At 39.6% G+C, this 23605-nt stretch overlaps 1 protein-coding gene across 7 annotated transcripts in view; it reads left to right on the top strand.

The window, feature by feature from the left end:
• Positions 1-5689: 5689 nt before the first annotated feature.
• LOC139143199 (metastasis-associated protein MTA3-like) overlaps positions 5690-23605 on the top strand; it is a 42415-nt gene continuing 24499 nt past the window's right edge. For 3 of the 7 annotated variants that reach the window (XR_011554554.1, XM_070713336.1, XM_070713334.1), the window contains exons 1-5: positions 5700-5906; positions 6476-6543; positions 6708-6801; positions 8209-8396; positions 22029-22146. Coding sequence is in view for 6 of the 7 variants with exons in the window: in XM_070713336.1 (XP_070569437.1) it covers positions 5879-5906; positions 6476-6543; positions 6708-6801; positions 8209-8396; positions 22029-22146 (496 nt within the window). In the remaining variant the exon portion in view is untranslated. Of the gene's footprint in view, positions 5907-6475; positions 6544-6707; positions 6802-8208; positions 8397-22028; positions 22147-23605 lie in introns of all 7 variants that reach the window. The other 4 variants (XM_070713339.1, XM_070713335.1, XM_070713337.1 and 1 more) reach the window with 4 other exon arrangements.

The following is a 23605-nucleotide window of genomic DNA, read 5'->3' as shown; positions in this document are numbered from 1 at the left end:
AAAATACCTCCATGTTCAAAACCAAATATGTTTAGGCAACAGCACTGTACTCGTAAGAGGTTTTTGTCTCAAACTCTTCTATGAACCGTTTATGTTTTGAACGCGTCTACCAGGACACGAAGTGCGATCAATATCCCCTGTTGCCCCGCACTCCCACGGTGGAAAACATTGATAGGTGCATGACATTTAAGGGACGGACCATTAGATCTTGGGAGGGGGGGTGGTCAAAAACAGAAAAAAAAAATTTTCAGAGCAGAAAGTTAGGAAAAAAAAAATCTTCAAACTAGTCCGCAAATAAAAAAAAAATAAATAAGAAGACAAAGGCGTAAAAAAAATCTGCAAAAGTCTTTAAAATTTGAATTTTTTTTAGATTTTACCGACAGAAAGCAACTTTCTGTATTTTTTAGTACATCCTCCGGCACATTTTTAATTTTAATTTATACATTTAGAGTGACTGTATCACTTATACTGGAAGTTGTGATTATCTTATCTTTTCAGGACTTTTGTATTCTGATCACTTGAAAATTATGAAATTATAGAACCTGTTTTCTACTTGTTTCCTGCGTACAAACCAAGCAGGTACACTAGGTAAAACATTGAAAACTATGTATGGTTGTCAAGACAGAAAGTTGTATTTGCCTTTTAAGATCAAGGTAAACAGATGCAGGCCACATCAGTTTCATTTTTTTCACAGCATTTTATTGCAATGATGAATGCAAGAATGGGTGAACAAGTAGAAACACGTCAATAATGATAAAACAACATATCAAGTCATTATGTATTATTTTGCTTTAAAAAGGTATTTTCAATTCTTTTTTCTCAAAAAACAGCCTCAAAAAACAACAGCAACACATGTTTTAACATTCAACAATACACTACGTAGAATGCCATCTATCCAACAAATCCCAACACAAAAACACACAAAAGGGGTTGAACTTTGAAAGTTTCTCGATAGCAAATACTGAATAAATCTGAATGAATAATCGTTTTTGTGTAGCAAATTTCAAAGAAATTGGACAAGCCCTTTCAGAGAATACAGATTTTTTGACCATGAATGGCATAAATTGCCCTAAAAAGACAAATATTGAAATTTCAACACATCTATACACATCCAATCAATTTGGACATGCTGCTACAGAGAAATAGATGTTTTGATCAAAAAAGGGCAACAATTGCTCTAAAAAACACAAATATGCAAATTTAACTATATTATTTAGCTTATTTTAGCTTCTCAGCTTGTCAAAATCAATTGTGAATCATGAGATATGCATGATGTTTGGTGGGGTGCATGTAGCCATTTCACCATGCAGTAGAAGGGAAGCCAGGAAACCAAAATAGTCAATTTTCAAAAACTATAGGAAGCTACTGAGGAGCAAGAAGACCATGTTTCAGAGGAAGATGTGTAATCCGAAAAAAAAGCTCCCAAAGTGCCACCAAATAACACCATTTTTATCTCTATTTTCAAAAGCTCCAACAGCAGGAGGGGGGACACCCCCCTCCTGACCTCCCCCCGCAAAAATACTCCCCAAGTGCCACCAAATAACACCATTTTAATTTCTATTTTTCAAAAGCTCCAACGGCAGGAGGGGGACACCCCCTCCTGACCTCCCCCCGCAAAAATACTCCCAAGTGCCACCAAATAACACCATTTTAATCTCTATTTTTCAAAAGCTCCAACGGCAGGAGGGGGACACCCCCTCCTGACCTCCCCCTTCAAAATACTCCCCAAGTGCCACCAAATAACACCATTTTAATTTCTATTTTTCAAAAGCTCCAACGGCAGGAGGGGGACACCCCCTCCTGACCTCCCCCCGCAAAAATACTCCCCAAGTGCCACCAAATAACACCATTTTAATCTCTATTTTTCAAAAGCTCCAACGGCAGGAGGGGGACACCCCCTCCTGACCTCCCCCCTCAAAAATACTCCCCAAGTGCCACCAAATAACACCATTGTAATCTCTATTTTTCAAAAGCTCCAACAGCAGCAGGGGGACACCCCACTCCTGACCTCCCCCCCCCCCCGTGACCGCTTGCGTGGCCGCTTGTGGTGCTTGGCACCACATCTTTGCCCTCTTTATCTTCAGACAGCGACGAACTAAAAAAAAATTATAAATCTGAAAATTTACTCTGAAAAAAAAAATTGCACAGCTAATCTCAATTGGAAAAAAAAAATTTCAGAAATTTACAATAGTAAAAAAAAAATTTTCACAATTTCATTGTGACCACCCCCCTCCCAAAGTCTAATGGTCCATCCCTAAGTCTGAATCAATATGATTCAAAGTTAGTCATATCTGGATCTGTTACAGGTCTTGACGGAGAAATTTTCATCATCGATTCCAAATTCCAGTCGGTCATAAGGACCGACATGTTGCTACAAACTTTCGACCCGACGAGAAATCTGTCGGTCTCGGACCGTCGGACCGACGTTATTTCGCACACTGGTACCCACACTGTATAGGTCGTTTGTCATCGAAACATATAAGCGAAGAAACTTTCAGAGAGCAGAGGTAAATTTTAACGAAAAACCAAAGCACTGAACTCATTGCCACACGTACTTGGGAGAAGGTAGTGGGATATTTTGGCTTTGAGAGGGAAAGTGGAGAGTATTGAGAGTTAGGGGAAAACCTTACGGTAACGGTGGAGGATTGTCAAATCGTAGCGGGAGAGGAGAGGAGTTACAAGCGGTTAATATTTTGCCCAACATTTTTTACGTTTGGTCAAATACGTTAGAATATATAGAAAGATAACTACATGGTTCCATCTCAAGTCGGCTGTTTGCTTCCATGATAAAATTGCATCGTTTACGCGAAATTGGAACGGTTTTGAAAGTAATGTTCGATGGACGGCATCGTATCGTATTTAACTAATCCAACACATGTCAGGAACACTCGCTTTTTACGGGGGAAAGGTTAAATCAGTCTTCATTAATGTTGAACTACACAAAGACTGCTCCATTGCTTCTTGATAAGTCATAAAGTGTCACAAATAGATACGAATTTTTACTATGATATTATAGATGTTGCAGCTGTTTGAACAGAAGTTCAGAGTCCAAGCCAGTGAAAGAAAGTTCTAAAGTCGCAGGGCTTCATATTTGAAAGAACGGTCATCATCCTTGTCGTTTCCATGTCAATTGCACTGTTAATCAGTTTAACTCACACCGTACCACATGACAAGGTGACAATAAGCCCGTGCGTATGTACTATTTGGTGTCAGTCCGATGCCCATCAAAAAGTTTCCGTAGCGGTATATTCTACACGGTAGCGTTAACATCTTCACTATTACGAATAACCTGTACCATCACGTGTTATATTGATCCATCAGTAGAGTTCACATATGCACTACATGTTCACTGGAAGGTGTAGCCGGGCCAGGGTGTGCGCATGCGCAGATACATGACTGTCAGCACGACCCGTCAAGCGGATTTGAGAATCGAAAATAAAACGGAAAATTCATTTGATGTGGCCACCTTCTGGCGGTGGCGTATGAAGTGTGTGGCGGTTCTCACGCGCCAATCACGTGAACACAGAAGATCAGAATGAATAAATAAGCAGCCACGCACATTGTTATCGAAGTAGGCTTCATCGCGCCGTAACATTTACTTCTCTATTTTTTCCGAATTAAGTATAATTTCAAAATTGTCGATAAAAAACTCTAGGAGTGATGAAAGGATGACAATTCTGAACATATATTTACGATTCATGATATTTCGGGTTGTTTATGATTTTGTTTACTTGTTTATTTTGGGTCTTTAATGCCAGAGGACGTCATGTCAAGATGTTTATCACTGTTGCAACATCAATATTACTATTTGCACAAAAACAGTGTCTCATTATTATACGCAATCATCATTTGTAGTGGATTCCATCCTTATCAAAATGTGTGTTACTGATCGGACAATCTCGATTTGCGAGTCTCATCACTTGGGCGTTGTCATGAGAGACATGACGTCATTGGGGTATCTAGGTTCTGCGCCAAATATGGCATCTTGTCTGGGAAGGGCAGTGCCTGATATAAATGTTAGACTGGTTGACTGAACGAAACTTTATTGAAAACAACAATAATCTTGCTCTTCACCTCGATTTTCTTAGCTTTCAAGTTTCCAAAGTCAACGCTTCCCTGTCATTTTCACTTACTCTGAGACTATTTTTGTAGTAATATTCGTTCGCATTTTCGACGCATGACACACTGACTACCGTTTGAACATCTTATATCTAGATTATATTGGCCTACACAATTACAATGACAGGCGCCTAAGAGAGAGTAGATAAACAAGCTGGTACTCATATTTGCAGCACGACAAACAAGTTTGTAAAATATATGCTCGTATATTCATATCAGCTGTACTCAAAAGAATGTAAAAGTAGTGAAGACAACCTACATGAATATGAAAGGTCTATGGTATTGACGGTTGTTGTCATGTGAACACTATAAGAGCAAGTAGATGTATTGAAGCAGACCCTCACACGAATCATAGTCAGTATTTGCAGTTCAGGTCTCTAGTTACTCGGTATAGTCAATACAGTCAATAACATAGACATATAAAGTATCGCTATGGAATAAACTTTGTAAACTTTGAAGACAGCTGTAAGAAATAATACCATGCTGTACTCTATAGGGCACTGAAAAAGTAATAAGCGTAAGATCTGCTAAGCAGGACTAGCAGACTGTGAACTCATTATATGATTGCCAGCCATGCAGTACGATATAAGCCTATTGTGATGTGAATGAGACACAAATAAGACTTTTGCTCTTGATGGAGATATTGGCATAAAAGTTCTATTCTTTGGAAAAATTGAATATGTCGATTTTCTTAGAGTAGGCCTACACGTTGTAGATCTCCATCATGGAAATAATATTGCAAAAGATCGACTGCAAGAAGGAAGTTCATCGCCTGGAAGAACAATAATTTTGGTTACTATGAGAGTACCGAAACTGTGGTATCAACCAATAAACAAACTCCACCTCAAAATGGGTGTTGGCAAGCTGCCAGATAATTTATTTGTTATGCTGTCCTCTTGCATTTTAAGGGGCAAACCAATGTGCTGATAGGGCCTTCTCTGCTCCATACTCTTGAACACAGGTATAAATTTTTGGCAATGTCATGTCTCTAGTGTCTGAAATTAGTATTGACTGACGACTCGGAGTTAAAATTTGCCTCAAAGAAAATATCGTCGAAGAGACATTGTGGCTAGTACATTCATGTTGAGAACGTGACGGGAACATGACACAGTTTACAAATATTGGTCGATCTTTCCAGCAAGTCAGAGCTCGTGCACGACAGTGGCCTAGGGTTCAGCATATGCTGAAGCAACTGCAACTAAGTTTTTTTTTGCATTTCCACGTACCAAATGATTCTACCATTTGAGTGTCACCGTCTTTATTTGCTGCGTATCATTGACTCTGGTCACGTGACCATCATCCCCCCGGCTTGGATGTTGGCAAATCTGCTTCCCTTAAACCGGTTACCCATGGCAACCGGTAGAGCCGAACATGATCCGGAAACGTCCGAACTTTATCGATCGGTGATGGAGCCGATCATCAGAGTGTATTTTCTCCCAAAGATTTCTTAAATGTTTGAATTTTTGTTTTAAGTTTAGTCCGTTGATAGAAGACGAAGGGTAATATTAGGTCCAAATATCTGAACTTTGATAAATATAATGTAGTTATGTTTTGGGCCCCCAGCGACGAAGATTTCCGAAGGACACGTGACGTCATCGGGAGAAAGGAAGAAAACGGGCACGGGAATGGTGAGCTCTTTGTGATCTCTGTCCCCTCCTAATTCCCGTTCACCGATCGCAGGTGGGAATATTTCAATTTTACCCCCTCCGGGACACCAACTTTGTCACTCGGGAAGTACATTTAAGGAGAATTATCCAGAATGGCGGCGAATATGTATCGAGTTGGAGGTGAGTGAGCGCGAGTCAGCGTACCTATTGTAAAAGTAGGGGTTGGCTCATAGGATATGATGCCGGGTGGTGGTGGTTAGTTGGTTAGTTGACCCACGCTTTGATCGTAAGACTCAAGAATCAACTGTTAATTATGTATATTGCCCGCCACCAAAATATACACAGAGGGGAAGTAAAGACGTCAATTAGATTGATCATTTTACCCTACTTATCCTTACTTCCAACGATCGGATCACTTGCCGACATTTGGTGGCTGTGAGGCGAGTTGTGAGAAAATGGTGGACAAGTGTGACACAGTGCGTAGGGCGAAAAGCGGCATCATCATAGTCGCCGATTCTTCGCCGCCGCAATGGTCTGTACTTCTAAAGTACCCTATCTATGTCACCAAGTACATTAGACAATTAGTATTTTGTGGCGGATATATGGCTAATTTGACCAAACATGCGACATTTGCGTCTTTGTGGACTATGTTTTTGCTTGCGCGGATTGATATCTAGTGACCACCGTCTAAACAACATGAACAATGGCCTCACATTTTTTTGTGTCAATTTCTCATATTCCTTCTACAGATTACGTATATTTTGAGACATCGTCCTCCCAGCCATATCTCATACGAAGAATTGAAGAACTAAATAAGGTACTTTCTCATTTCCCTTATCATGTCTTCAGCATCCAATATGATATTTTAAGTCAATACCATTGATACACTATATATTTCTCGGTTTGCCAGACCTAATACTGGGAATGGCCATACAAAATGAAAAAATAGTTTCCTTACTTAGACTTATCGATTGATTGCAGACACCAAATGGTAATGTTGAAGCAAAGGTGGTGTGTTTTTATAGACGTCGAGATATATCAAGTTCACTCATCCAGCTTGCAGACAAACATCAAAGTAAGTCGCCTTTCTGAATAGTCTGTCAGAAATTTTCATTTTTGTGATTGGGAATTATTGTCAAACTGACAAATTCTGTATCGTGATGCAGAGCAAAATCTAGTTGGAATTGTCTAAAATTTTGACCATTATTTGGAACATAAAGACTCCCTCCTGGAAACTTTTTTGATTGGACGATGTCGTTGCATATGTAATGAGTTTGAGGCTTCGCTGTAACCTGATTGGTCGATAGTTACGCAGCAGCTCTTTGCTGTTTCTGTGGAATTTTTCAATCGATGCTGATGATTTGGACAATTTTAGACTGATGAGATTGTATTTCACTGTCTTCTGTTGTGCAAATCATCAATAAATGGCCAGATTGTATGGTGGAGCGATCAGTGATCCCCATCCTGAAACGTAAAAAAAGTTATTAAAATATTGTGTTAACGTTTTCTGTATGATCTTACATGAAATATTGGTAGTCGTGCAAGTCTTCTTTTTGGTTTGAAATTTTAGTTTGTTGCATGGAATGACAGAGGAGTTGGAAATGTTTCTTGAAATATGTGAATTCGTAGATATCTCTCTAAAGTGTACGTTTATAAATCTGAACTGATGATCTTTCTGTCACAGCTTGTCTGAAAATTATATTTCTTCCCTAAAATTTTATGAGGTGTGAAGTGATATGCTGTTAATCAAATAATTTTCCTTTATCAGTACCCTATTCAGTGTTTTGTATGGCCTGTGAAAAATGCAGTAAATTTCGAAAATATTGGAATTATCCTCAACATCTTCAGGCATTTTATTTTTACTACAAGTACAAAAATAATCTTGAGATGACTAATTTAATATTTATCAATGGAAGGAACATTTTCATGTAGCTCTGATCATGGAGTGTAAACCACCAAGTGGCTACTAATGCCTCTGTAGTAAGCTTTACCCATACTCAAGCAGTGTGAATCAATGCAAGGTCAGGTAAAAAGTGTGAGATGTGAACTGATTTACCGTTTGCCTTTTGCCATATCGCCCAACAAAGGTTATTCATTTTGTAAACCAACCAATAGGGTTGTATCGTAGGTCTATGATTGGTGCGATATCTCGGTAAAAATGTGATTTTGTTCAAAATTTCACAATCTAGGTTTTTTAGCCCAGTTCAATCAATATCTCTGGATTCAGTGTATTCTTGTACTTCCTATTTTGAGATCACTTTGGCTTACATAAATGTAAGAAGTTGTACTTTTTCTGGAACTTGGAAGTTATGTTCTAACTTGTAGAGCAGTCCTACTTGCTGAATGATGTCTGCAGTCATAAATCACCACATTGAAGCTGAAAAATTCTTTGGATCAACATAGTGTTAGTTTCACAACAAGACATAATGGATTTCTCTCTATGACCAGAGTTCTTGCTGATGTCATATTTTCATTTTGGCAGTTTCACTGGAAGAGGAACAGGAAGCAGATTTTCAAGATTTATCTGAGAAAGAACGACATCAGCTGAAACACAGAGAATTGTTCCTATCACGTCAGTTAGATACGTTACCAGCAACACATATACGAGGCAAATGTATAGTAACACTTCTCAATGAAACAGAGTCACTTCAATCCTACCTGTTAAAAGAGGTAAGACCTAATTTCAGTATTTACAGCTAAGTTTTCAATCTTTTAACTTCAAGCATAGCAATTACCAATGTTCATCAGAACTTTGATGTTATTGTGAATAAACAATCTGACGGCTGGTAAATCTTCTAGAGCAGTAAAATTATCTTTAGTGATAAAGAAACAAATTAAACACGAGTATGTCTAAGGGTAAACAATTTTAATTAAATTATCAAAAAACATCAGTTGTCTTAACTTGTAATTTCAAGTTTTGTCAGCTATACATTGTCTATTTAGCAATAATAAAGAGAATAGGTTTAAGATCATTTGAACTCTGGAACTTTTTAGAGACAGTTTGTGATGCTATTCTGAATTATGGCAAATATGTCCAAATGGTTTTGACAGGATGTGAAGGTACAAACCAGTCTTCAAATTAATGACTTATTTGTCTGATTGTAAGGTGATAGAGTCCTGCTTTTTCAACTTTGACTTGATTGGAAAGGTTCTGAAAATATTAGGAAAATAGATAAACCATTGGATAAGGTTTTCCTGGTTGTGTTGTGCAAATCATACCAATGAACCTGTATTTTCCTGGTTGTGCAAATCATACCAATGAACTGTATTTTCCTGCTTGTGTTGTGCAAATCATACCAAAGAACCTGTATTTTCCTGGTTGTGTTGTGCAAATCATACAATGAACCTGTATTTTCCTGGTTGTGTTGTGCAAATCATACAATGAACCTGTATTTTCCTGGTTGTGTTGTGCAAATCATACAATGAACCTGTATTTTCCTGATTGTGTTGTGCAAATCATACCAATGAAATATTTTCCTGGTTGTGTTGTGCAAATCATACAGTGAACCTGTATTTGTACAAATCGTACCAATGAACCTGTATTTTCCTGGTTGTGTTGTGCAAATCATACAATGAACCTGTATTTGTACAAATCGTACCAATGAACCTGTATTTTCCTGGTTGTGTTGTGCAAATCATACCAATGAACCTGTATTTTCCTGGTTGTGTTGTGCAAATCATACCAATGAACTATTTTCCTGGTTGTGTTGTGCAAATCATACCAAAGAACCTGTATTTTCCTGGTTGTGTTGTGCAAATCATACCAATGAACTATTTTCCTGGTTGTGATGTGCAAATCATACAATGAACCTGTATTTTCCTGGTTGTGTTGTGCAAATCATACCAATGAACTATTTTCCTGGTTGTGATGTGCAAATCATACAATGAACCTGTATTTTCCTGCTTGTGTTGTGCAAATCATACCAATGAACCTGTATTTTCCTGGTTGTGTTGTGCAAATCATACCAATGAACTATTTTCCTGGTTGTGTTGTGCAAATCATACCAATGAACTATTTTCCTGGTTGTGATGTGCAAATCATACAATGAACCTGTATTTTCCTGCTTGTGTTGTGCAAATCATACCAATGAACGTGTATTTTCCTGGTTGTGTTGTGCAAATCACACCAATGAACTGTATTTTCCTGGTTTTGTTGTGCAAATCATACCAAAGAACCTGTATTTTCCTGGTTGTGTTGTGCAAATCATACCAATGAACGTGTATTTTCCTGGTTGTGTTGTGCAAATCACACCAATGAACTGTATTTTCCTGGTTTTGTTGTGCAAATCATACCAAAGAACCTGTATTTTCCTGGTTGTGTTGTGCAAATCATACCAATGAACGTGTATTTCCTGGTTGTGTTGTGCAAATCACACCAATGGACTGTATTTTCCTGGTTTTGTTGTGCAAATCATACCAAAGAACCTGTATTTTCCTGGTTGTGTTGTGCAAATCATACAATGAACCTGTATTTTCATGGTTGTGTTATGCAAATCATACCTATGAACCTGTATTTTCCTGGTTGTGTTGTGCAAATCATACCAATTAACTTGAATGCGGTTTGTGTAAGAGTACCAATTTCTTCTCGTTGTCTCGGTAATATTTCTGGAAAAGTTGCACAAAAGTTGTTTACACCAAGTTTTCAACTTCATGTCAGTAATTTATGTCTGAAGAAATATCTTCTTATGTTATAAGCCATGATAGATATTGTGTGGCTCTGAGATATGCTGCACAGTGCCTGGAATTTTGGTGTTATTTTGTGTGGTAAATATTTGTAACGTCACGGCAATAGTTTTTAAGCGTCAGTGTAAAGATATATTACCAGTAACTGGCCAGATGACACTCAGCAGATAAGAAAGTTTATCTCAGATAGCTAGTAAATATTTATGTGTAAAGACAAAATCATGATAGATTTTGAAAAAACCAGTGAGTGATGTATTCAAAAAGCTGATTTTGCATCTTTAACATTTTGTTATGAGTACTGTAAGAGAATGGAAATTTTCAGTTGTGATTTGGACATCAATCTGTGTTGTCCATTTTACTAGTTTATGTCGAAAACATGATTTTTCAGAAAAACTAGCACATACAAGTATTTTGAAAAGCAAACACGATCCCATTATGCATAACAAACTCTTACAAAAGGAATATGAAAAGCGCAATTTGCAAACAGCCTGCTTTACATGTTAGCTGTCACATTGACTCATTCAACAAAGTGTTAACCCTTTTCCTGCCGAGCGCCCTTGTCCATTATCCTGCCAAGTCAGCTGAAAACGGCCCAATAATATGTGCCTGCAAAAGATTGGCTCTCCTGCACATTATCCTGCCAGGTATTTTGGCAGAAACCACCCTTTTTAGCTCCACTGTCAGCGACGCGGAGCTTATCAAATAGGTCGATTTTCCGTCGTTGTCCGTCGTCGTCGTCCGTCGTCGTCGTCCGTCAACAATTGCCTTCTCCTCTGAAACCGCAAGTCCAATTGCTTTGAAATTTTATATGCAGTTCTCTTGGGATGACCTCACTTAAGTTTGTTCAAATCGTGATGAAATTAGCATATTTGTATTTTTGGGGCATTTTTTGGTGTTTTTGGTAAAAAAATCTTCTCGGAAACCGCTTGCCCGATTTCTTTGAAATTTGATATACAGTTTACTTAGGGTGATCTCATTTAAATTTGTTCAAATCTTGGTGAAATTTGCATATTTGTATTTTTAAGGCAATTTTTGTCATTTTTGGTAAAAAAATCTTAAAAATCTTCAAAACTAACAGTCAGATAGCTTTGATATTTGGTACATATGTCCTTAGGGGTGATCTATATCAGATTTTCTCAAATTGTGCAGAAATATGCAAATTTGCATTTTAAGGCAATTTTTGCCATTTTTGGTCAAAAAATGTTTCTCTCAAAAGGTACTGGTCTGATAGTTTTGAAATTTGGTATACAGGTTTCTACAGATGAGCCAAGTAATATATATTTAAATTATGGTGAAATCTGTAATTTTGTATTTTTGGGGCAATTTTTGCCGTTTTTGGTCAAAAAATGTGTATTTCCAAAAGTACTCTTCTGATAGCTTTGAAATTTGGTATACAGGTTCTTACAGATGAACTAAATGATATTTATTGAAATTATGATGAAATCTGCAATTTTGTACTTTACGGCAATTTTTTTCGTTTTTGGTCAAAAAATGTGTATTTCCAAAACTACTCATCTGATAGCTTTGCAATTTGGTATACAGGTTCCTACAGATCACTTTATGATATTTATTGAAATTATGATGAAATCTGCAATTTTGTAATTTTGGGGAAATTTTTGCCATTTTTGGTCAAAAAATGTGTTTCTCAAAAAGTACTGGTCTGATAGCTTTGAAATTTCGTATACAGGTTTCTACAGATGAGCTAAGTAATATATATTGAATTTCTGATGAAATCTGTAATTTTGTATTTTTGGGGCAATTTTTTCTATTTTTAGTCCCCACGGACACCGTCCGGGGGGACTTATAGGTTTGGTCATGTCCGTGCGTGTGTGCGTGCGTGCGTCCGTGCGTGCGTCCGTCCGTCCGTCCGTTCACGCAGATATCTCAGAGATGCCTGAAGCGATTTCATTCAAACTGGGTACAAGGATTACTTCATATGTCATACAGATGCACGTCGATTTGTTTTGTGATACGATCCAATATGGCTGCCAGGCGGCCATTTTTATTACGATTTTTTCATGTACAGAGCCATAATTCAGGCATGTTTCAACCGATTTTATTCAAAGTTGGTACAAGGACATTGACCAATGTCATAGATATGCACGTCAATTCTTTCTGTGATACGATCCAATATGGCCGCCGTGCGGCCATTTTGTTACGATTTTTTCATGTACAGAGCCATAACTCAGGCATATCTCAACCGATTTTATTCAAAATTGGTACAAGGACATTGACTTATGTCATACATATGCACGTCAATTTGTTTTGTGATACGATCCAATATGGCTGCCAGGCGGCCATTTTATTACGATTTTTTCATGTACAGAGCCATTACTCAGGCATGTTTCTACAGATTTATTCAAAGTTGATACAAGGACATTGACCAATGTCATAGCTATGCACATCAATTTATTTTGTGATATGATCCAATATGGCTGCCGTGTGGCCATTTTTGTTACGATTTTTTCATGTACAGAGCCATAACTCAGGCATATCTCAACCAGTTTTATTCAAACTTGGTACAAGGACATCGACCTATGTCATACACATGCACATTGACTTGTTTTGTGATACAATCCAATATGGCCGCCTTGTGGCCATTTTATTACGTTTTTTCATGTCCAGAACCATAACTCAGACATGTATCAAGCAAATTTATTCAAAGTTGGTACAAGGAGATTGACCAATGTCATACATATGCATGTTAATTTGTTTTGTGATACGATCCAATATGGCTGCTGTGCGGCCATTTTGTTATGATTTTTTCATGTACAAAGCCATAACTCAGGCATATTTCAACCGATTTTAATCAAAGTTGGTACAAGGACATTGACCTATGTCATACATATGCACATTGATTTGTTTTGTGATTCGATCCAATATGGCCACCATGTGACCATTTTATTACGATTTTTTCATGTCCTGAACTACAACTCAGACATGTATCAAGTGAATTTATTCAAAAGTATTTTTATCACAGACCTAATGAAGAGGACTCTATCCTCTCTGAGGACCTGTAATCAAAGCACCCATTAACAAGTGGGGACTGTGTCATCAACGATGACTTGTTGGTCAAAAAATGTGTATTTCCAAAACTACTCATCTGATAGCTTTGAAATTTGGTATACAGGTTTCTATAGATGAACTAAATGATATTTATTGAAATTATGATGAAATCTGCAATTTTGAATTTTTGGGGCAATTTTTGCCATTTTTGGTCAGAAAATTTTATTCTCAAAAAACTACTCATCAGATAGCTTTGGTTGACATGTTCTTAGGGATGATCCGATGTGATATGTTCAAAGTACGATGAAATCTTCAATTGTGTATTTTTGCAGCTATTTTAGCCACTTTTTTCTGGCCACTGCATTGAGCTATCAAAGATTTCCACCTTCTTCATCAACATGTGTCAAAAATAGTTATTCTCTACATAAACACAGCGGAGCTATATCGGCCACTAGGTCGCTTGTTCAGGGTAGTTTTAGCCATACTTATAGGTGTTAGACTTCGATAATTTGTACATGCCCGTAGACGGGAAGGTGCTCAAGGGTTACTGCAGAAAAAAATTGGGGTCACGGCTTTGTTTGCCCTAGGGGTGCGTCATTTTATTGCTGTTTCATGCTTATTTTTTCGGAAATAAACTCCTTCAGTATTGCGCACGTCCGCGAGGCACAAACATCACCCCGCCGTCTGTTAGTCGGAGACCCTGGGGGTCGTGCTAGGGGTGCAGCAGCACCGGCATACCTGTCCTGTTTCCCCAGGGTAGGGTCAATTGAATACGTACCTTCAACGACTTGGCAGTGTAGCACAAAAACTACATTTTTGCCGTTCCACTAACGACATGGCTGAGCATTTGAAGCACAGCTTCCACGTAGTTTAGCCAGCTCGTTTGGGAGTTGGCTTAGGAGTGTTACCGTTCATTACCGACTTAATTGAGCGGTCCTCAGTCAGGTACGGGTTTGTACCATCATGGCTTGGGCTGCAGCTAACCAGTGATAACCAATCACTACACCCAAGTTGTCAGTCTCACTTTTGCGATGCACGGGTACAACGCAATATGCTTCCATTGTTCTAGCCATTGACGTCTCCACATGCCTGGCGGCCATTGTACAGCTAGCTGGTTTGCATAACAAAAGCAGTCCCTGCTCAGTGCAGGCGATATCCCCGTAGCATTGACCTCATGTCCCCTCTTGAATTCTTGGTACGCAAACAGCGTACGTAGCAACCAAAGTCGTCGGCAACAGGATACGTTTGCCTGCAAACCAGAGCCAATACTTCGGACAATGGAATAAATAAAAAATCCAAAGCCACGCACATTGAATGGCACGGCCAAGGCGGTGAAGGACGTTTCCTGGCTTGAACTTGCAGAGCTGAAGCCCAGCTTAATTAACCCTTTTCCTGCCGAGCGCCCTTGTCCGTTATTTTGCCAAGTCAGTAGAAAACCGCCCCATAATATGTGCCTGCAAAAGATTAGCTCTCCTGCATGTTATCCTGCCAGGCATTTTGGCAGAAATCGCCCATTTTCAGGGTAGTTTTAGCCGTACTTATACGTGTTAGACTTCGATAATTTCTACATGCCCGTAGACAGGGGAAGGAGCTCAAGGGTTGCTGCAGAAAAAAATTGAGGTCACCGGCTTTGTTTGCCCCTGGGAGTGCGTCATTTTATTGCCGTTTCATGTTTATTTTTTCGGAAATAAACTCCTTCAGTATTACGTACGTCCGCTAGGCACAAACAACACCTCACTCGTCTTTTAGTCAGAGACCCTGAGGGTTGTGCTAGGGGTGCAGCAGCACCGTCAAACCTGTCCTGTTTCCCAGGGTAGGGTCAATTGAATACGTACCTCCAACGACTTGGCAGTGTAGCACAAAAACTACGTTTTTGCGTTGTATTAACGACATGGCTGAGCCATTGAAGCACAGCTTTACGTAGTTTTGCCAGCTCAGTTGGGAGTTGGCTTACGAGTGTTACCGTTCATTACCGACTTAATCGAGTGGTCCTCAGTCAGGTACGGGTTTGTACCGACATGGCTTGGGCTGCAGCTAACCAGTGATAACCAGTCACTACCCCCAAGTCTTCAGTTCACTTTTGCGATGCACGGGTGCAACGCAATATGCTTCCATTGTTCTAGCCATCGACGTGTCCACATGCTGGCAGCCATATTGTACTGCTAGCTGGTTTACATAACAAAAGCAGTCCCTGCTAAATGCAGACGGTATCCCCGTACATGTAGCATATTGACCTCATGTGCCCTTTTGAATTCTCTGTACGCAAACAGCGTACGTAGTTACCAATGCGTCGGCAAGAGGATACGTTTGCCTGCAAACCAGAGCCAGTACTTCGGACGGTGGAATAAATAAAAAATCCAAAGCTACGTCCATTGAATGGTACGGCCAAGGCAGTGAAGGACGTTGCCTGGCTTGAACTTGCAGAGCTGAAGCCCAGCTTAGTACGTCGGACACCAGTTTGTAATGGTATTTCCGAGTCGTTATATCCGTTCCATGGAGGAACAAGTCGAGCCCGCCCGTCAAAAATACGTTCTCATTTTCAGTCACGCACAACTGAATAAGTGACTTTCGTCTCGCACCATCGGCATATCTGCCAAGTTGTTTGCAAGAGGTAGCCTTCTAGATTAGCATTGCCGAGTTGGTCAAGTTCGGCAGCAATCTGTATAGTGCCAGGCAGCCAAGTACGTCCAACTCCGCCAGAAAACGTCACCATGCTATCCTGCCAAGTCCGCTAAAAAGCTGGTAAAAAAAAACAGACCCCCTCGGGTGTGGGGGACTGGCGGACAGGTTTCTGCACCTTTCCCTGTCCTTGGACTCCCTGTGAACCCATTTTGAGAGCAAACGCCGTTCCTCGCCCAAAACCTGTCCTCGAACGACCCCTAGCGTGAGCAAGGGATTGCTACACGTAGTTCCGTCGACTAGGCAGGAAGGGGGTACCAAAAGGAGCCCGATTTCCACCGCCTTAGGAGGATAACGGCCGTGGCTGCTCAGCTTCTAGCTACACCGAATTTCAAGCGGATTTTCACCGACTTGGCAGGAAATGGGTTAATACGCCGGACACCAGTTAGTAATGGTATTTCCGAGTTGTTCATATCCGTTCCATAGGAGGAACAAGTCGAGCAGTCACGCACAACTGAATAAGTGACTTTCGTCTTGCACCATCGGCACTATCTGCCAAGTCGTTTGCAAGAGATAGCCTTCTAGATTAGCATTGCCGAGTTGGTCAAGTTCGGTAGCAATCTATATAGTGCCAGGCAGCCAAATACGTCCAACTCTGCCAGAAAACGTCACCATGCTATCCTGCCAAGTCCGCTAAAAAGCAGTAAAAAAAACCCAGCCCCCCTCGGGTGTGGGGGACTGGCGGACAGGTTTCTCACCTTTCCTGCGAACCCATCTCGAGGGGAAAAGGCGTTCCTTGTCAGAAAACCTGTCCTCAGATGACCCATAAACGCACAGGGGATAGCACAACATAGTGCCGTCGACTTGGTAGGAAATGGGGTACCAAAAATTGTCCGATTTCCACCGAGTTAGCAGGATAACGGCCACCAGTGCTTAGATTCTGGCTACACCGAATTTCGAGCGGATTTTCACCGATTTAGCAGGAAAAGGGTTAAATAATCAAAATATCTTTGAAGGTAAACATTTACTAGGACATTGAGAATCATAAGCGCACGTACAAACTTAGCAAATTCAGGAACAGAACATCTCGTGATTGTCTACACTTCATTATTTTGTATGGTGGCAGGATGTGACCTTGAAGCATTAATGTAACTTGTATGCAGATTTTCTAACATTAGTCCAAAGATTTCTCAATGAGTGAAATTTTTCCCACTTTATAAATTGAGAGAGTGCTTTGCAAATCAAGGTTTGTGTACTTATTAGCCCTAGTATCATTCAACTGCACTTTGAGCTGTTTAGTTAGTTGTGTGTGTGTGTTTCCATGATCAGGGATTACCCTGGCTCAAGAACTGCATGAGATAAAAATCCCACATGAAAAAAAACAGTGGGAGAATTTCAAAGTCTGTGGGAACCGGACTAATTTTCCTGATTTTCTGCATATTGGTTAATTTGCATAACAATACACTCATGGTGTGACAGTTTTCTGACAACCTCCGTTCCGGACATTTAATGACATGCTGTTCGTTGTACTCACTTCGCTCCGTATTGATAGCTATTTACAAGTCAAATTAAGTCACGTGACGCTGCCGTCCCGTTTTGGATATTTTTTTTTTCAGTAGAAGCTATTTCAAGCGCTACAAACTTGGCAAAGTTAGCCACACCGTACGATACAAGGTGTCGAACGCAACACACACAGACAGCCTGTGTCCGATATCTACGTCCTATACACGTCAAAATATAGTTGCGTCGTCCATAAAAGAAACGTAACTAATTATCACGAAATATTTCCATATAGTTTTTTATAACACATCGAAATTGAAAATCGGGGTTCGAAGTTTCAAAATATCAGTATTTAGCCCCTTCAATCATATTCCAAATACGACGTCCGATTAGATTACTGCGATAGCAGTCCGATTATTACGCACTCAAAAATTGGGTCAAAAATTTGGCAACTCTGACCCCCTAAATACCACTTCCGTTGTGTTAACAGTTTGAGGATAAACACAATAAAGTTTCGAAAGGTATGATAATAAGATTTCGTAGTGCTTGTCATTATGAAACGGCTTTGGGCGAAATTCACAACTTGTCCGAAAACTGTCACACTGAGTGTAGTTGTAATCGGAGGCGGTCGAATCCATACTTTCCTAGTGATGCGGGAGTATCGGAAGTACAGTAGTCCAGAATAGTGCATTTTCGTTTTTTCTTCGCACTACCACTCATACTGGACACAAATTCCTTCGAAAGTGCCATTTTGAGCGACGACAACACGCTGTACATCAGCAATGAACACTTGCTGTATCGACTCCAATGATTTGTCAATGAACGCAGAACTTCCTGTTGGCAACCAATCACAAACGCTGTTTGAAACGGGTAACTCTGCAACAAGTTCTTGGTATAGCGCTCTCTACGGTGACACAATGAGTGCTTCTGTACTGAAAATCTGCCAAATATTACTGATGAATTAGATCGCGTAAATGTATCACGTACGCACCATTTGCATTATCGGCGCGACTTTTTTGCCCAATTGATCTTTCTGAATGGCGATATTTCTGATTTTTGAGCGTAAATATCGTGTTATCGCGCCCCAAAGTGATCCCTGATGATGTATGTAAACCAATATGAGTGCCTATAGACACCAATATATTGTGATACGATAGTAAGTACATGTAGGTGGTGTTCAGATACAGTGTGGGCTGAAAAGTCAAGTTTGTTCCTGTAAAAAATATGAAAGTGTGTCAAAAATTTAAGTTTAAAAGATATACTAGTGAAACACGTTTTAGTAAGAATTTGGTAACCATTGGAGATTGTTGCCGGAGATGTCAGAGAAGAGGACTATTCAATGTTTTTGATAGTTGAAGAAATACAGATAGGTGAAAATATGCAGTAATGTGAATGAAAGCCAAGTGTGTTGAGGTTTTAAACCGGTGTGCGGGGTATAAAAGGCCCCTAATCATTGAAAATTCATAATGGCGCTTGAGTGACAACTGGCAATAGCTAGGTAGACCGCTCCGTGAAAATCAGCCTAAACGATTCTCAACATATACTTATTGGACATACCATGAACATAGACTGTTTCATAAACACCTAGGCCATACAGGTATCTGCAAAGTTTCACAAAGTTTTTTAAAACTACGACGATTAGGGGAAAATCGCTTTCTGAACAAAGGGAATGGCCCTCAGGAGACAGTCGTTCCATGATTCAAACAATTGTCAATCATTCGGTGACGCGCAGAGGCGTAAACTGGTCAAACATTTGCTGTGCATACGAGAACAATTACGATGTAAACAAACTATATGTAAACTTAGAGTTATATCAGCGGGCGAAGGATGAAACATTTGTGTTGCCATCAACTCTTTGCTAGCGTTTATGGTGCAATGACATCACGAAAGTGAACCATTTTCAGACGTGACTTAGCAAGAGGACTAGTCCGTAAGCTTACCCGTAGTACGATGTTTTCTAGCGAAAAGCGCGTAAGCAGAGTCCGTAGTTTGCTCTGAGAATGGCATCGAAAATAACCATCAAAACATGGCGTAGCCTCCATGATCAATTTAATTATTGTCAGTCGAAGAGATCCACGTTTTTAACAACTTCCCCCTTCCAAATCTACGGCCCAACGTGACGGTACTGAAAAGTTGTTTTGGATATATATGCTGGCCCGAAAAGGCGCGTATGTACACGTGTTTTTACACGTGGAAATGACATGTCGTGTTCGGAGGGTGGTACTAGTAAGGTTTTGACATACCGATTATCCCAGTTACATTTGGACTTCTGTGATGAGAATTTAACAAAATTGTAAGATATTTGAACAGTTGAAACATTCAATCTTTCAGTTCAAGATGAGCAAGTAAGCGCCATCAACCAATCTTGTAAACGCTTTAGGATACGCGTGTCTGAGGACAGCTCATTGATTCCGCGCTACATCGTAATAATATTTCGGCAAAAGCTGGACTTACTTATTCCTCCAATAACCATGGAGGTAGAGAAAGAAAGACGGAGAGGAACCCAGTCTGTCATTGATTCCAGTCGAAGGTTAACAAACGTTTCGAGCAAAACTTGCAATTGCTCCGAAAATAAACATAACTCGTGATAATTTTCGATATCACCCTGCCGCCAAGCAACCGAGCGACTGACCGCGATCACTATTACAGATATCGTGATACACGAGATTCAGGAAGTTTCGACCCTTCCGTGAATTTCCTTTATTTTTTGCGATCGGTCATGACGTCGCGTTTACCTTTTTCCTACCATTTTCCTGACGTGTTCCTTTTCCTTCCTAGTTTTTCTTTCTTTCTTAATTACCATGGCATAACTGAAACGAACCGGGAAACGAAGGCTGTACGTACCCAAGCCTGAGTGTGATTTGAGAGCAAACAGATTACGCAGATAATGCGAACGATCGCAACCGTTGCCAACAGACTCATTATGCAGAGCCATGCCCCAAAACGCCCACCCAAACTTGGCACTAATCCTGATCCCGGTCCATTTCGAGCCGGGCTTTAAGGATTTTTACTCTCTCTGTTGCTGTTAAGATTAATCTCTGTCTGTCAGTCTGCCTGAAGTTGTAACTGGAGCATGCACGAATTAATTTTATTGAAACTTGGTCTCTAGGAAGGTACTCTGAGTTCACTTGCATAATGAATTTTTGTCAACACGATCCAACATAGTCTGAAAACAGTGATACAGTATACGAGTATTCATATTAGATGTGAAATGTCAGGATTATGTATGCATGTATGTTAATCTGTCCGGCCGCTGAGTTTTCTCTGAAAATGTGGCATTTATCAGCATACAATGTTGTAGTGTATGTGTATTCAGGTCAAGAATGGAATTTTTTAGATGTTAGTATTACTGCTTTATACAATTAAGCTGAATAAATGCAGAAATGATCAAAAATTAAAAAATTCACAAACAAATGGCCAGAGACCTTTGGAATTCTGCAAAAATATTTTTGCTGTGTTGCAGATCTATGTTTATCTAAGCCAAGTTGATCACATGACTAATGTGCAAATGAGTAAAATAAATGTAAAAATGGTCAAAAATTTTAAATTTAGAAAGTACTTGCTCTTGGACTTTGAAATTTTGTGAAAATTTCCTATTTTGATGTAAGTTTAGTTGTTTTTCTAACCAACTTGATTATATGACTATGTCCAAATGAGAAAAATTATCCCAAAAATTGGAAAAAACTTATAAAGCCAGAAAGTACTGTCTCTGCAGTAACATTTACTTAATATATTCATCACTTCATGTAGATATAGTTTTTTTTTCAACCAAAATAGAAAAATGGCAGAATGACTGATATGCAAATGAGCAAAATAGATCTGAAAAATGGTTGAAAACTGCAAACTCATAAACAAGTGGCTTCAGGGATTCAAGATTTGATTGATATATTCCAGTTTTTTTCTTCCAATCTAAGTTATTGAAATCAATTGATCAGATGAATGACATGAAAATGAGGGCATAGAGTGTGAAGGAATGGTTTGAAGGGTATAGGGTTTGAGGGAATGGTTTGACGGGCATAGGGTTTGAGGGAATGGTTTGAAGGGTATAGGGTTTGAGGGAATGGTGTGAAGGGCATAGGGTTTGAGGGAATGGTTTGAAGGGCATAGGGTTTGAGGGAATGGTTTGAAGGGCATAGGGTTTGAGGGAATGGTTTGAAGGGTATAGGGTTTGAGGGAATGGTTTGAAGGGCATAGGGTTTGAGGGAATGGTTTGAAGGGTATAGGGTTTGAGGGAATGGTTTGAAGGGTATAGGGTTTGAGGGAATGGTTTGAAGGGCATAGGGTTTGAGGGAATGGTTTGAAGGGCATAGAGTTTGAGGGAATGGTTTGAAGGGCATAGGGTTTGAGGGAATGTTTTAGACTTTGAAACAGTGTAATTTGATTTTCTATTTCTTGGATATTTCTTTCTTTTACCACATTTGTACGTCATAATAAATTACTGATTTTTTTTTTACTATCATGAATAATTTCATAATTTCACCATTGTTATTGCAGGATATTTTCTTTTATTCACTGGTTTATGATCCACAACAAAAGACACTGCTAGCAGATAAGGGTGAAATCCGAGTAGGCTCCAGATACCAGGCAGATATACCACCAATGCTAAAAAAAGGTGAGGATATCTAAAATTTTACTCTTTGAAGTCTTATGATTTGGGGCTTGGAAAGACTGTCACATTTTACAGATATTCGGAATTCCAACATCACTGACTATTATCATCGATGACTTTGTATCTGAAAGTTTTCTGTCACTGTTCGGCCTTTTCTTCCTTTTATTTTAATGTTCAAGCACATGGTGTCTATAGATATTCTATTTTTGCAGCTCAAACTGTTCCATGAAATCATTCTGGAAATATTCAATCTTAACGAAATTATTTCTTTCCATAAACGACCTTAATTGTGCAAGTCACACCCATGCAGAAAAACCTTTGTATAAACAAAACTTATCCAATCACACACATCAAATTGACATTTGGCTAAGTTAATTTTTAGATGTGTTCCCACATTAAGTGAAAGTTAAATCATGTAAATACATGATATGTACATGTAGTATTCCATGAGCAACTGTTTTCATAGGTTTCACTGTCACTAAGTTCCAAGTATAGTGGGTACTCCATAAGCATATTGAGTAGGTGATTCAGAATGACATTTTTAACTTCGTAACTGATGAGAGTAGAGACACAGTGGTAATCAGTCAGCTAGTATTATCTGTAATTTGGATGGGGAACTTTTACTTGTATCAGCCAGTTAGTCACCAGAGTCCTCCCTAAGACAGTGCACAGAGCTCATCTTATTGTCCAAGAGAGGGATGATTGTCACATGTGAAACTTTTCAAGGAGCATGCTGATTGCAACAGACTGGGCATTGTGTAATCATGTGCCTTGGGGAAACTACTAGAACATTGTATCTGCTATTTTCCATTCCCACTTCCATCATCTGCAAATGTACAGTAACTTTCAGGGCAGTTAATAACTGTTGGTTGATCGATTTATTTAAAATTTTGAGCTGTCATGGGATATATTACCCTGTTTTGATCTTTCCTTATGCTAGCTCTCTTTTTACTCTACCCTTGAATATGTAAACACAATTAATCATGAGTTTTTTAACATTTAATCCATTCCATTCCAAAGTTATTCCATACAGATGTACACTGACTTCAGAGGGAAGTGAAGACACTCTCACAGCCCCTCCGTGGCTACTCACTGTGGCTGTTGTAGGCTGCCTCAGTGAGTTGACTAGGCTGGCAATGCCAGGCTGTTGAGCCTGTCTACAGCAGCCATAGTGCTGAGCCTGTCTACAGCAGCCATAGTGCTGAACCTGTCTACACCAGCCATAGTGCTGAGCTAGGCTACAGCAGCCATAGTGCTCAGCCAGGCTACACCAGCCATAGTGCTGAGCCAGGCTACAGCAGCCATAGTTCTGAACCAGGCTAAGCAGCCATAGTGCTGAACCAGGCTACAGCAGCCATAGTGCTGAACCAGGCTACAGCAGCCATAGTTCTGAACCAGGCTACAGCAGCCATAGTGCTGAACCAGGCTACAGCAGCCATAGTGCTGAACCAGGCTACAGCAG

Source organism: Ptychodera flava, chromosome 11, assembly GCF_041260155.1.
Source record: "Ptychodera flava strain L36383 chromosome 11, AS_Pfla_20210202, whole genome shotgun sequence".
NCBI classification, from domain to species: Eukaryota; Metazoa; Hemichordata; class Enteropneusta; family Ptychoderidae; genus Ptychodera; species Ptychodera flava.
Note: the sequence above shows the minus strand (reverse complement) of the source record. Positions and strands in the feature narration are given on the sequence as shown.